This window comes from Thermobia domestica, chromosome 7 (assembly GCF_964235325.1).
Source record: "Thermobia domestica chromosome 7, izTheDome1.hap1.1, whole genome shotgun sequence".
NCBI lineage: Eukaryota > Metazoa > Arthropoda > Insecta > Zygentoma > Lepismatidae > Thermobia > Thermobia domestica.
This window is the reverse complement of record NC_137460.1, coordinates 85,804,939-85,819,853: the sequence shown is the minus strand read 5'-3', so window position 1 is coordinate 85,819,853 and position 14,915 is coordinate 85,804,939. Positions and strand designations below refer to the sequence as shown.

The window sequence follows — 14,915 nt, the reverse complement described above, 5'->3', positions numbered from 1 at the left end:
AATTTCCAATATATAGAAAATGCACCCCGTCCCCCCGCTCATAAAAGATAATTTTAAAAAATGCCAGGACATATTTTCTTTATTTTTAATAAAGAGTTATATGTTGAATTTCAGCTCTCAGTTGAACGGCTTGTAAGATACTAAATTTTTCGCAAAAATTCGGACTTCTACTCCCCCTAAGGATATGTATTATAATGAAAGTGACACGCGTATGGTAACTTCCCAGTTGGGAATGGAGCCTGATTATATACCAAACGTCAATTCATTTGACTTTGCAATTTGACCGTGATGATTACGCAGACATAGTTACTTTCAATTTTTTATGATATATATCCTTATTTCATATGTTACAGATGATTCGAAAATATTTTTTCAAGCAGTTAGCTCCTCTAGAATCTCACAGGCTGCATCCCAAAATCCAACTCCTACTATCCTATGACAATCCAAAAGTGACTGAACTTTTTTTTATTAGAAACAAATGACAAAAGAAAAATGGAGATCTTGAAAGTAAAATGTAGAAAAGCTCGGTGCCCCCAATAACTACATATTTCTCCACCCCTTCATCCCGAACTTAAAAATAAAACTTAATTCGAATATGGTTAATTAGTGAATTTATTACAGTTAAATTCCACTCACTACATGCTACAGCTACAACTATGTAACAAAAAATAACAACTGTGAAACATGTTCTGAATTACTATTAGATTTCGTATGCTATTATTAAACATATTAAAATAGTAAAAGAGGATTGTTCGTGAAATAGTATATTTGCTCTTGATTTATAACTTTTTCATACGGAAAAAAATAAAATATTATTCAAGTTTTAAACTTTGCACTCTGCAAATATGTTGCCCTCTAGGCAATGGGACTAATGTGAAATGTGGACTAATGTGGACTAATGGGAAACGCTGCACTGTTAGCGGCGCTGAAAACTTACGATTCGATTCTAATATCGAATGATTTCGATATCTTTATGTCGCTACGTAACCACCCTGGGTGCTAATGGAAGCTTAATTGGACTTGAATTGAAAGTAGAACTATTCACCTAAGCGACCACGAAACTATAGATTCGATACTAATATCGACCCGTTTCTAGCATTTTTGATATGTATCCCGACAGTACTCTTTTTCCATACTGTAAGAAATATAGTTAAAATTGCTCTAGATATATCAGAATTATGTTGAAATACACACATAAATCCACTTTTATATTCTGTATAAATAGAGAGTGAGCGAGCGAGCGAGCGAGAGAGGGCGACTCAAGGCATCACCACCTCCACATTGCAAAAGCATATATCAGGAATTGAATTGAAAATCTATGTAAAGACTTTCTGCTGTGGCATGCTTCATAAGGACAATTCCAGTCTGCTCACGTGACCTTTGGGGTTCATGAATTTTTTTTGCGAGCGTTCCGACTTTGGATTCTCTGTTTATACCTTCTGTTTATGCATCGAATAACTTTTCAAGAACATAAATGACATTCTGTATTATGAATGAGAATTGCCCTCTATATGACAAATAGCTGCAAATAAATACACTATATGATTTATTTATTGCTATTGAACGAGTTTCTTAACTTCTATTTACATCCTCATATATAATACCGACCTACTGTGAAAATTATCTCAGATGTTATATTTTAAACATAATAATTACTATGATCTGCAATGATTATGTTATATATACACAACTTATGTATTCTAATGTAATTATTTTATATAATTTTTCATGCATTGCGGAAAATATAATTTTAAAAAAAGGATTAGCCTAGACGGGATTCGAACCCTCAACCTTATGATTTGAAATCCGACAGCTTACCAAGGAGCTAACACAACCTTCTAGCGATGTATAACGGATCTCAAGATAATTATGACATTCATATCCTTTACAAACGCCGTTTCTGTTCTACTTTGACTTTTATTTTAGTACTCAGGCGATAATTATGTTCTATTTCTTAACTTTGAGCATTCTTTTACATATGGAAAGATTCGTTAACGTATTTAAATGTTCCATTACGTATGGAGAGCTAAATGACAAACAAGCATGTGCTGAGATTGAAAAAAAAAGGTTTCGAAATATTGTATCATTAAGTATTTCAATCAATGTTGCTTTTTTTTAACACTTGGTAACAAGTCTTATTATATTTAAAAGAAGAAAAACACATCTGCAAACTTTTTCCCGATTGCAAAGGCTGGCTTGGAGGTTCGAACCTGGCTTACTTTTTCCCGAAGATACCCGAAGCTGGACTTAGAAAATTTTCGCCTCAAAACACCAATAAAGAATGCGCTCAACCTTTTTGAGACAAGGTGTACAATTCTGAGCTAGTTAAAATTGTCCTTTTTCGCCTTTTCTGGTTAGTAAAAATTTATTTCTTTGTTTATTTAAATAGTTCAAAATGGTATTAATACTCGGCTAGTTAAAAAGGTCCTTCGTTTTTTTCTGGTTGCTACAACATTAAATAGCCCACTTAAATTTATCCCTTCGTTTGTTTGAATAGCAAAAAAGCTACCGAAATTCTGAGGTAGTTGAAATGGCATTTCCTCGGATTTTTCTGTTTTATTGGAGTTGTAAAAAATTTACATAAATTCTGAACTACATTAAATGGACCTTTTTCGCTTATTCTGGTTAGTACTAATGTATTCCTTTGTTTGTATAAATGTTACAAAATGGTATAAAATACTCAGCTAGTTAAAATGGCCCTTCTTAGTTTTTTCTGTTGGTACAAAAATACTCCACTCACATGTATTCCTTCTTTTACTCGAGTAGTACAAAATGATATAAAATTTTTAGTTAAAATAGCCCTTCTTTGATTTTCCTTCCTTTTGTATAAATTTATTCCTTCGTTTATTTGAATAGCATCAAAAGGTACAGAAATTCTGAGCTAGTTAAAATGGCATTTTTCGTTGCTACAAAATTGAATAGATCACTCAAATTTATCCCTTCGTTTGTTTGAAAAGTACAGGATGATATAGAATTTTCTGCTAGTTAAAATGGCATATCTTTGTTTTTTCTGCTTGGTATAAATTTATTTTTCGTTTATTTGAATAACCCAAAAAGATATAAACACTGAACTACTTAAAGTGGCCTTTCTTGGCTTTTTTCTCGTTAATACAAAAGTAAATAAGCCATTCAAAGTTATTCCTTCTTCCCGTTTTTCTGCTTGGTACAAAATTGAATAGGTCACACAAATTTATCTGTCGCTCCGTTAACGAGTTATTTACTTTTAAATATTTGATCTTTGACCTCGATGGTCAGTACTTTTGGGACATGCAGTAGTTGATGAACTGTTACTAAATGTGGAAACAGCACCTCAATATGTAGCTCCGTTTACGAGTTATTCGGGTTTAAATATTTGACTTTTGACCTCGATGGTCAGTAATTTGTGATGAATACTTGTGTAATTTCTGCTATGTTACATAGTGGTTGGTAAAAGGGAACGAATGCACTGCTGCTATTGGCTCATATTCTCTGCTGTATTAAATAGAGGTTGTAATCTGTAGTATGTTAAATAGTGGTTAAAAAATAAGCCATACTCTTGTACATACGGGGTTGCGAAAATAGTTGTTCGTAGTCTCTGTGTAATTTCTGCTATGTTAAAATAGGGGTTTAAAAAATGGTAATAAAAGAGAACGAGTACACGCCTAAAAATGTGTCATAAAACAGTTTACTATATCTGGTCAAATCTCTGCTATGTTAAATAGGGTTGGAAATTGTGCTCATAGTCTAATGCTATGTAGAAGTTATTGTGTAATATCTACTATGTTATATAAGGGCTGCGGTATGCCATAGATGTGTTTATAGTCTTTGCTATGTTACATAGGAGTGCTGCTAAAATATGCGTTCGTAGTCTCTGTGTTCATATTGTTATGTATTCTATGCTATGTTACATAGGGGTTGATAAAAGTGGTCATAAAAGGGAACGAATACACCCCAAAAAGTGGTCATAAAACAGAACAAATACACTCCCCAAAAAATAGGTCACAAACGGGAACGAGTTTTCGGGGTGTTCGATTTTCCATGGTTGAACGTTACGTGGGTCCTGGCGTATCGTGCGACACTGGACTATTGAGTACTTCGGATCAGGCGGGACCTGGATTGAGCAAGTATGAGCCAGATCGGGAATTTTTACACTACTAAGGAGCTTTCCCAATGAAAGCATCCTTTCGCTGACGACACAAATATTCTAGTTGAAATCTCAAATAACTCTTGCTCTGAAGAATAAATATTTGATAACTTGACAACTAAACTCGCGAAATAGATAAAAGTGAACCAACTCAACATAAATACAGCAAAAATAGGGATGCGCACGAGACGAGTCTACACAGAATTTTCCTTACAAAATTCGAGTCGAGACAGCTCTTCCAATAGAGAAGAATACATTTTTCGAGTCGAGACATCACTTTTACAGCACATTTTCGAGACGAGACAGCCTCAAATCTTGTCTAGTGTGCATCCCTAAGCAAAAACAAAAATACATTTCGATGTCAGAGAAAGAATTTTCTAAATATCCATGAATTTTATTTGGATGAGGAACTCATACAGGTATCTGATACATATAACTTTTTCAGATTGTTTAGTGGATTCAAACTTTATCTGAGAGACACATTTGAATGGCTTGTTCAGAAAGCTAAGCATGGAAGTTTACCTCGTACGTAAACTCAGTAAGATCTGAAAGTCTGAGCCATTAAAAACCAGCGGCGTAGCGTAAGGGAACGTCGATATGCCCGGCTTCCCTGTTAATAAGGAAATGTGCGTATTTCATCTTATATATATATATAAATTGTTTGTTTGTAATTATCACAATTATTTCCACTACAATCTTCTGGATGCGGTCTCTCGCCTTGCTTTGACAAGCGGAACCTTCGCATATGCGTCACTCAGATGCGCATTTTCTGTCTTTCCTCTTGTCGTTGCCATGTTCCTTGGACATCCATGTCTACTAGCATATATATGACCCTCCCCTAAACTTTAGTGGCTGGTTGCAGGTCTTAATGAGCAGATTCAGCCATATAGTACTTGTTAATAATTTTCTATTTGTGTTCTATGATCGTTTGGGATGGGGCAAATTATGCCGTGCTAAATATCAAGCTTCTGAGTTATTTTATGAACATGGCTTTACAATGTGATAAATTATTGAAAAACGTCGGAACAGTGGGATCATATGTGAGACACAGTGTATGCAAGGGAAATCATTTGTTGTATCACTGCCTGAAATGGGACTTGATTCGGCTCACCCCTACGTGGCTAACGAGGAAACAGTCTCAAGCGTAAACAACCGATTTGGCTGGGGTCCGGATATGTGTTACGGGAGACCAAAGTACGAAGACAAGTATTTTGGCGTTTGGGCCCATACGCAGAAATTTCCGAAATAAGGGGTTCCAAAGTGGCCCTACATGCCATAACTAAGAAGCGTATAACGTTACTAGTACAGAATGTTGGCTTGCGTTGGAATATGTTGCAATATATCTAAAAGTATGAGACTTGTGTTTGTTGTTAGGTCCCACAAAAAGGAATGTCAAATATACAGGGTCCCACATTGTTAGATTTTCAATAAGGCCATGAAGTTGGAGTATGTTGTACCCATGCAATTCTGGGGATCTGCTGACCAGCGAGACCAACGTTTACGTTTTTCGCTTGTATTTCTATGGATAGGATGTGTGGAAACCGGGCGGAACACTTTTGTGCAAGAGAGTGAGCATTAATATTTAATCGATACGGCGTGTGTTGTCAGGAAACCGGGCAGAGTGGCGGAAGTAAAGTTTGCTGGCCTGTCAGGTTTGGTCGAAAGAAAAATTACATCTCCCCGACTTTGGCTTATGGTCTTCCGTAACACATATCCGGACCCCAGCCAAATCGGTTGTGTACAAGTAACGTCATTCGCTTCCTAGTTATAGCATGTAGGGCCACTTTGGGGCCCCGTATTTCGGAAATTTCTTCGTATGGGCCCAAACGACGAAATACGTGTCTCCTACTTTGGTCTCCCGTAACACATATCCGGAATCTAGCCAAATCGGTTGTGTATAAGTAACGTCATTCGCTTCCTAGTTATAGCATATAGGGCCACTTTGGGGCCCCCTATTTCGGAAATTTCTGCGTATGAACCAAAACGCCAAAATACGTGTCTCGTACTTTGGTCTCCCGTAACACATATCCGGACCCCAGCCAAATCGATTTTGTATAAGTAACGTCATTCGCTTCCTAGTTATAGCATGTAGGGCCACTTTGGGGCCCCGTACTTCGGAAATTTCAGCATATATGCCCAAACGCCAAAATACGTATCTCCTACTTTGGTCTCCCGTAACACATATCTGGAACCCAGCGAAATCGGTTGTGTACAAGTAACGTCATTCGCTTTCTAGTTATAGCATGTAGGGCCACTTTGGGGCACCGTATTTCAGAAATTTCTGCGTATGGGCCCAAACGCCAAAATACGTATCTCCTACTTTGGTCTCCCGTAACACATATCCGGACCCCAGCCAAATCGGTTGTTTACACTTGAGACCGTTTCCTCGTAAGCCCTTGCGTTCTATACTAGATTTATGCTTTTGATTAGCAACACTGATCATTGGTGGTCAAGAAAAAATTGGGGGTATAGAGTTTCTTTTGCGTTGTGATTTGAAGTGAATAGTTGTATTATTGTTTTAGTGTAGTATGAAGAAAATTACATTTATAACTAATAGACAAAGCCCTGGGAAGTTTTCGGCTGTAACAAGGTATAGTAACTTACTAACCTTTAGCAAATTATGACTGCGGTGTCAGTACCAGACACAAATTTAATTGACTTTTTGTTAACATCGGTTGACTTACTAGCAGCGTTGCTCTCTCAAAGGAAGACGACCTACTCCAAAGCTTTTCATAAAAACGACAGCTAGCAATCATTCACGAACATTTCAGTCTTCGTGATACGATAGGTTTTCTTGGCTTTCTGGGTGCTCTGTAAGAAATAAAGGGCGTTATGCAGAGTCTTTCTGACGCTGATTAGTACCATACTAAAGAGTTCGACTAACATTTGTTTTCTGCAGTAGTCAGACATTTAGTATGATGCTAATCATACGTCAAAACGACTCTGCATAAGGCTGTACATGTTTTGTTTCGTCTGCATTATGTTTGGTGCAAAAGGAGTCAGAGTGGTGTTCAAACGGTGTTTCTGATATCAGTAATATCATAAAGAAAACTAGAAAACATGAGCCATCGAAACAACATTGCTGCATCTTTTTACTTGTTAGAGAGAACACTCACTGAACATGTATTTTATTGTATTGTATCGCACAAGCAGAGATGTAGTGTTCATTAAGGCTATAAGGCTTAGCCTATCCATTTAATTATATATCAGCCTGAAATGTTGCTTTTGGACATAGATACAATTAATATTATTAAAATGGTTCATGGATTTATTTAATGACGCGCTGTTTAAACATCACGCGAGAATAGATTGAAGCTTCTGCAAGAACACATTGTAGGCTACGGGCCACTAGCCTTCCGCCTTTCTCATGTAATCTTCAGAATGGGGCGGTGACAATCGCTTTCCCGTCACCCCTAACAGACGAAAGCCATGAGCAATACACAAATTCAACACGAAACAACGAAAGTGAACGAATGCTGACGAAAGGCTAGCCTTTTACGACCCGCTCGGGAGAGTAATACTCCCGGAAGTACGTTTTTTCGCGCGCTACTCTAGCTAGCTGTTTTACGCGCTATCCTAGTCAGTTGTTTTAAGTTGGTCACAAAATCTATATCATTTAGTACAAGGGGAACAAAACGAGCCTTATATCATGGAGTACAAGGGCAACAAAACGAGCCCTGCGGGGCTTCTAACCCGTTCCTACTACTACTACTACTTATCTGCACAAAAGTAAGTAAATCGCATTTTTTAGTATTATTTTCGTATTATTTTAATTTAAAACATGTAAAAAAATGTTAAAAAACTTTCCTCGGGCCGGGTTTGAACTCACACCAAAAGAGATTTTTGTTACTAGCACATAGCGCTAGCACACTCGGCCACGAGGACGGACAACAACAATTGTCTGAATTCTGCTATTTGAATGCAACGTGGCAAGACATAGATAACGCCAACCAACCAGAACTGTGTTTTTCGTTCCTACTTCTGGGAGCATTACTCTCCTGAGCTAGTCCTAGCCTTTCGGGTGTTTGGGGAAACAAACGCGACAGGACGCGGTCTTGTAAGAAAGCATAAAACAGAAAGGCTATGAAAAATTTAGGATCTCGCATTCAGTCACAAGTTCTGACAAAGAAAAAAATAGAGTGAATAAAAGTCTTATTATGAATAGTACTAATACATCAGGGAGCTTATTGCATACCGGTTTGCGTTATCGCAGCGTAAAATTTGCATTTTAGTTGGCGATAATTGATATAGCAGGTATAATTGTTTGTTGTATTTTTTGCGTTGCGATGCGATGCGACCCGCAAGTTTTGCGAAGATCGATACTGAATGAGGCCTCAGATGAAGTATAGTTTCTTTTCTTTTCTTTCTTTCTTTTTTCTCTTTTTATTTTCAATCTAAAAATAGCTTTTTCTGCAAAAAGCATAAATTGACTGTGAGCTGCAGCACTACTGTTTTCCATTAATATGCTGATATGTGTTGTTGTGGGTAAAGAGCTTAAGTTTGTGTCTATGATTTGGGGAATTTAAAATTAAGATAGCTCTATATTCGTTTTTATTTGTTTCTTTGAAACAAATACAGTAATACAGTGTAGTGTATGTGTGATATGCGAGTATCGCATATGTAAGGAAACCGTATATGTAAGAGAAATAAGAAGCAGAACCACACTTATACTTTTTCTTGCATTATATGAAAAATATAGTGCATGAATTCGCATTTTTCTATCAAGCATTACAGCCAGGTCCGTAGTCAGAACAGTAAAACGTGATCGTTTAAATAAGGGCGGGATAATTTGATTTGGAGGGGGGAACTTGAATTCACTTTACCTCAAATATACATACAAGAAACAATTGCAAGTTTCAGGGACTGGGCCCCTCCTAGCCACCCTCTAGCTACGAATCTAATATCAGCCTACCCATTCCAAAACTTCACGCTACGTTACTGCGCACAAGTAGCTAATTTTGGCATCCGCATTTCGAAATACCACGCTACTGTTAAAAACTACGTACTTTGGCTTGATCCCGTCATTAATTTCTTATGGAATTATTTGCTGGGGTATTACCAGTTATGCAACAAAAGGGTTTACAATGCAAAAGAAGATACTAAGAACAATGCTATCATTTCTCTTTCATACATTCAGTAGATCACTCTATCATTGGCTAAATACAGAGTATATTACCACTCTTCATTAAAAACAAGAAAATATTTGTTTCAGGATTTTCGAAAATTCACTCCTAGGAAGGAAGTGGTATCGTTTCTAGAATATTGAAATTTCACTCTTTCTTTATTCAGAAAGTGCTGAGTGGTTTGTCCTTTGAGAGAAATGGCAAAAAGAGGAAAAAAATGGTTTGTCTCCAGAAACCTTAATAGCAGTGATTCAAGAAACATTACAATTTTCTCTACATGAAGGAAACTGATAAAACTTTGTAGTTTTACAAGTCACAAGATTTCTTAACTACAAAACATGCATAAAGGTGACAATTGGACAGTGAAACGTAATGTAGAATTCCCATTTTACCTTTTCGATATTAATACACGTACCATTGCATTATTAATGTGTACCCTATACTCAGTGGCGTATTTAGGGGGGTGGCTTCCGGGCTTAAGCCCCCCCCCGAAATCTTAGTATAGTAAAGTAAATGAAATATCTTGCAGAATTTTCACATTTCCAGGCAAAGCCCCTCCCGAAACAAAATTATAAATACGCCACTGCCTATACTTATTACATCATAAAGTAAATTAACTTTAAAACATACTTGTAGAGCTCCTGGACTTCCTGCAAGCACATCCGAAGCGTCCTTCAAAGCTTTTGAAGCCTTCATTTCACCCTCGGCCGCAATTACTTTAGCCCGTGCCTCTCTACCTGCTTCGGCTTCAGCCGCCATAGCTCTCTGAAGCTGTACCGGTAACCTTACATCTTTTCTGAAAGCACGGTAATAAAACATTAGCCAACAACAACATATCAGAAGCTAATACAATATATAACATTGACTCAACAATGTTATTAGCTTTTAAGGAAAAAGAAAACGTAAGTGAGACATATATCAGTGACGCATATTGGTTCAATGGTTTAGGGTAACACTGACCTTCATAATACGTCAATAATAATAATAACAAAAAGAAGAAGAAAAGTCAGTAGTAATGAATAGATAACGGTTGAGGATACTATTGTTGAACTTTAGTTTTCAGACAATTAACAGCGAAGGAGCTCCTTCAGAAGTAATCCTGAATTGAAGAAATACCACGAAATACCACGAGAACTAAAGATGATTGAACAGTAATGATGAATTTCCGTACAGGATTTTGAAAGTATAATGAAGGGTGATTCAAAGGAACGGGAAATGTTGAAAGTTGTGTTGGCAACAATGGGCGTTTGGGAACACTGAATAACGTACGCTAGCCTGTCAACGATGAACTGGTGAATTGGTAAGTTCTATTTACAAAATCAATGATAGCTAGGCGTATGGCAAACACAGATAGATACTCTATTATATGCAGTACTTTTACTTTACAAGAAAACTATTCTTCATTATTTATCATTATTCTTCAAAAACGAATTGGTAACAAGTAGTTATTATATCCTGACCGGTGAACGATGATTTCTGACAGCTTTGCACAAGGCCACGGCGAGCGAGCAGAAGACAGCAGGTCAACCAAGGATGTTATAAATAGAGGATCTGCCCATATGTATCTTCATCCTATTAAATCAGTGAAGCCAAAAAGCAACCGAACATCGGCACGTCTGATTGGCTACTCTCGTTTCTGCCATCGTCTGATTGGCTACTTTCGTTTCCGCCATGATTGTTGGCTCAAAACATTGCGATCCTATTGGGCGGAGTGGACAGAGTAGGGGTGGCGAAACTGTGACGTATGGCTTCAAGATTTTGTTGTAGGGGCAGATCCTCTATTTTATAAGATCCTTGAGGTCAACCAACCTTAGGCTCAGAACCTGTCGCGTCTTCATGGTAACCACCGCACATTGCCAAACTTTCACTCACCCCCTCTCAAGCTCAACGAGAAAACAGACGATTCTCCCCTTGCGCGAGAAGCACATGCGAACAATGCATTCCTCAGTTGTCCTCGCGAGCTGAGCTGTCAGAAATCATCGTTCGCCGGCCAGGGTATAATATACACTTTTCTGTAAGTCGGCCAGTTCTCAATACAGCTAAAGTGGACAACATGGATAGATTTTATTCATTCATTCATTCATTCATTCTTTTATTCATCCATGTCGTATATTATTGGTCAGAGACCAGTACACAGGACTTGTCAAATATTGTGTAGGGAACAACAGTTAAAAAGAACAGACCAATAGTTTTAATCACTATAGTTCGGCCCCGTACTGTTCCATAGTCTTTATTATTAAGGCAATATTACATTTTTGTCAAATTTACTGACATAAGATATATCGCTATCACGATCAAAACTCCCCAAATAGTCTGGATATTTCGGACAAAATACTCAATTCTCCATCAGTGAGAAACAGTGCAAAAAGTCGGTCACATGCTGTAACTCAGTGGAAGAAATAATTTTATATTGTGAGATACCAACATTTATTTGCGCTAACAGAAACACCAGTTACCTAGTCTTACCATACTGTCCCAAAGTTTTAAGTACATTGACACGAAATGGTTAGAGATATTTTAATATACTAGTAGCATGGGTTACATAGATGCATTATGAACCATAATCACAAATAATTATTTAAAATGGCCACCACTAGCATGCACACAGTCCTTAAGTCTTCGTGGCCACTCATCAATTGCATTATGCAACACATCGACTGGAAAATCTGGAGCTGCCTTCCAAAGAGACCGCTTTAAACTTTTAATATTGGGATGTGTCTTCCTGCAAGCCATCTCCTGAAGCTTGGACCACAATTTGTAGCCCAAAGGGTTTAGATCCGGACATGCAGAAGGCCAATCTGAAGTGGAAATGAAGTTGGAAACATTTACCTCCAGCCACTGCTAGGTTGTCCGTGCCTTGTGTGCTGGGGCTGAGTCCTGCTGGAAGCTCCAGTTCTGTCCATGTAAGGTGGTGTTAAAAGGGTGTTGGTGAGATTCTTGACTAGTCTCTCAAGCACTATCTGCTGGTACAGTTTGGCTGAGTTTTGACTTCATTTTCACAGAAATGGAGCTCCGTTGTTCCCTTGTCGCTCAGACCCCAACACACCATGACTTGAGGCAGGATGCTAAACCCTCTGGATCTTTGAAGCCTTTTCACCAGCTTCTCTAGAGGATGTGGCATATTCCCTGTCATTTTCGGCTTTGAAAGTCTCCTCAACACTGAAAATCTTTTCAACAGTGAAAACGATTCGACGGTGCCCATTTACTGCGTAAAAGAGCCTCTGGCGCTTGAGTTCATTTGTTAGAAAATATCCTTTCCATTGTTTGTAAGCATGGAGTCCTAGGTCACTGTTTAACGTGAGAGACATAGACATTTTCGAAATCTTTAGTTCACGAGCCATAACTGATTGATTCCTTATTGGATTTTGTCGGACATATGCCACCACAGCTTTCACAAATTCCGGTGTTCGTACTCTGTGTGGTCTTCCTTGCCGGAAGCGATCTTTCATAGTTTCAGACTCAACAAGCTTGATAGTGCCGTAAACTTTTTTTTTTTTTTTTTTTTTTTTACTAATTTGCAGCTTCTGGGTTTCAAAAACTCTCTCCTGGTGAATTGCCTACCTTGTGCAACGCTATCACGGTCACACGATTTTGATACTTGCCCCATTTCATCTTGAACACTTACAACTGACACCTTTACACTTCTTCAGCTCATCCAGCAATGACTCACGCTTCAAGATACCGCTTTTAACGTCGCTCGCTTGTACAGATGGAAGTACAACCACTCTCAAAAGTTGAGACAGTATTATGGTAAGCCTACGTACATTGAAAGGCGAAAGTAACTTTTCCATCTGCAACGCGATTTTCTTTTCTTTTTTCTTTTTTATTTCTAACTGTAAGGTTCACCCTATAAACTTACTAGTACCCTATTTTAATGTCTATATATTACAGTTCACCCTAAATCAAAGTTTCTTCCATGTGTGGGTTCTCGAAATATTTCCCAGTCTACTCAAACAATGTTTACTAATCAAACGGTGACATCCTTTAAAAAAAAAAAAAAAAACCTCTGAAGTATTTAATTTATTGGTCGTCATAGGAACATGCCTCAGGTCAGTAAATTTGATTATAATATTAAAGTATGCTTCTTATACTCTATAAATGTCTTATTGTAAGTTACTGACAGTTATGATAATTTATTAATTCAACAATTTGCTTACACTTCCACACGTTCGACTTTAACTCCCCATGGGTCGGTAGCTACATCTAAAGATGTCTGCATTGTCTGAGAAATAGTATCCCTTTCTGAGAGGATTTCGGTCAAATTTCGGGTTCCAAGCACATTTCTCAAAGTTGCTGCTGCTAGCAATTGAGTGGAATGACTAGAAAGAAAAACGATAAATTACAAATATGCTTATTATCAACTTTCACGTTCGACGCATGACAATTCGATTTTCGGAAGTATCAAGCAGCGCCGTGATATGGTTTGAGTTACGATCCTGAGTTTAATTATTCTGTTACCAAATTTCAGTTTGAGGGCATTAAAAATATGAATTACTGGAAAGCAGGAATAACAGAGTAGTTTAAAATACTTTCTGAAATCCAAGTCTAATATAATTTCTTGAGTCTCATGGTAAATTAAATAATCGAATTTTAAATATTTTAATTAAAACACAACAAGAGGTCTGTCATATGCCTGTTGAAGAAAAAGAGAAAAAAGGGTGTACTCCCCTCTGCTTTAAGGACGAACATAAGTCGTCCAGACACAGAATATTCACTAACTAGGTTGCACTGTACAACCTTTATAAATCTTTCCAGCTCACGTCTTCTGACTTCTTGGGTTAAGTTATGAAGTCTGCTGTTTCCTTAATTATGGAAGTATAGGAGAAACAGAGAATTTCAAAAATGAGGAAATATCTTATGCTATCTTCTTTATCAAAAGTTGAACTTAATCATAGAGGTCTTATCTAGCAATTCCGCAGTCCTATACTTTCTTTAGTTCAAAACAGTTTGACCTAGTAACAATATTTGCAATAAACCGTAGTTAGTAAACACGCATTAGCATATATTGTAATTATTATTAACTAGTTTGGCTTTTGGCAGGTCCTGGGACTAATGAGGTTTTTTCTTTTCGTCTTCTTAATTTTCCTGGGTCTGGAAATCTTTCTTCCATGTTTCTCGAATTTCAGCTTCCTCTTTTAACTCCCAATATGTTCTATTTTTCAAATCATAGATCACTTGTGTTCTTCTTCTCCCTATTCCTCGCTTTCCTTCTATGGCGGTATGAAGAAGACAATTTCTTTGCAAGATGTGTTCAATCCAATTGGCCTTTCCACGAAGGATGGTGGCTAGAAGCATCCTCTTCTCTCCTATCCGTTTTAAAACATCTTCGTTTCTTACTCTTTCTGTCCATTTTATCTTCTCTATCTTCCTCCAACACCACATTTCGAAGCTCTCTAAACATTTCTTCTCTAACTTCCGTAATGTTCGAGTCTCTGATCCATAAAGTCCAATACACCATATACTCCATCCACTTGACCAATTTCTTCCTTAGTCCAATATTAAGGCTGCTAGTTAAGAGTGACTTTTTCTTGTTGAATGTATATTGCAATATCATATCTGTATACATGAGGAATATTTTTTGGTTTCCGAGCTGATACCAGGGACTTGTAATGGATATTACCGCTGTTATCGGCGGTAACGGTAAAAATATGAGTTTTCCGTTGTTTTCA

The 14,915-nt window shown here is 37.4% G+C and overlaps 1 protein-coding gene across 1 annotated transcript in view; it reads right to left on the bottom strand.

The window, feature by feature from the left end:
* The window catches only part of LOC145690260 (band 7 protein AGAP004871-like), a 95,282-nt gene that overhangs the window by 22,574 nt on the left and 57,793 nt on the right, over positions 1-14,915 (bottom strand). Inside the window, exons 6-7 of the mRNA XM_081764987.1 lie at positions 13,404-13,565; positions 9,877-10,042 (exon numbers count right to left, since the gene is read on the bottom strand). Coding sequence (XP_081621113.1) covers positions 9,877-10,042; positions 13,404-13,565 — 328 coding nt within the window. The remainder of the gene's footprint in view (positions 1-9,876; positions 10,043-13,403; positions 13,566-14,915) is intronic.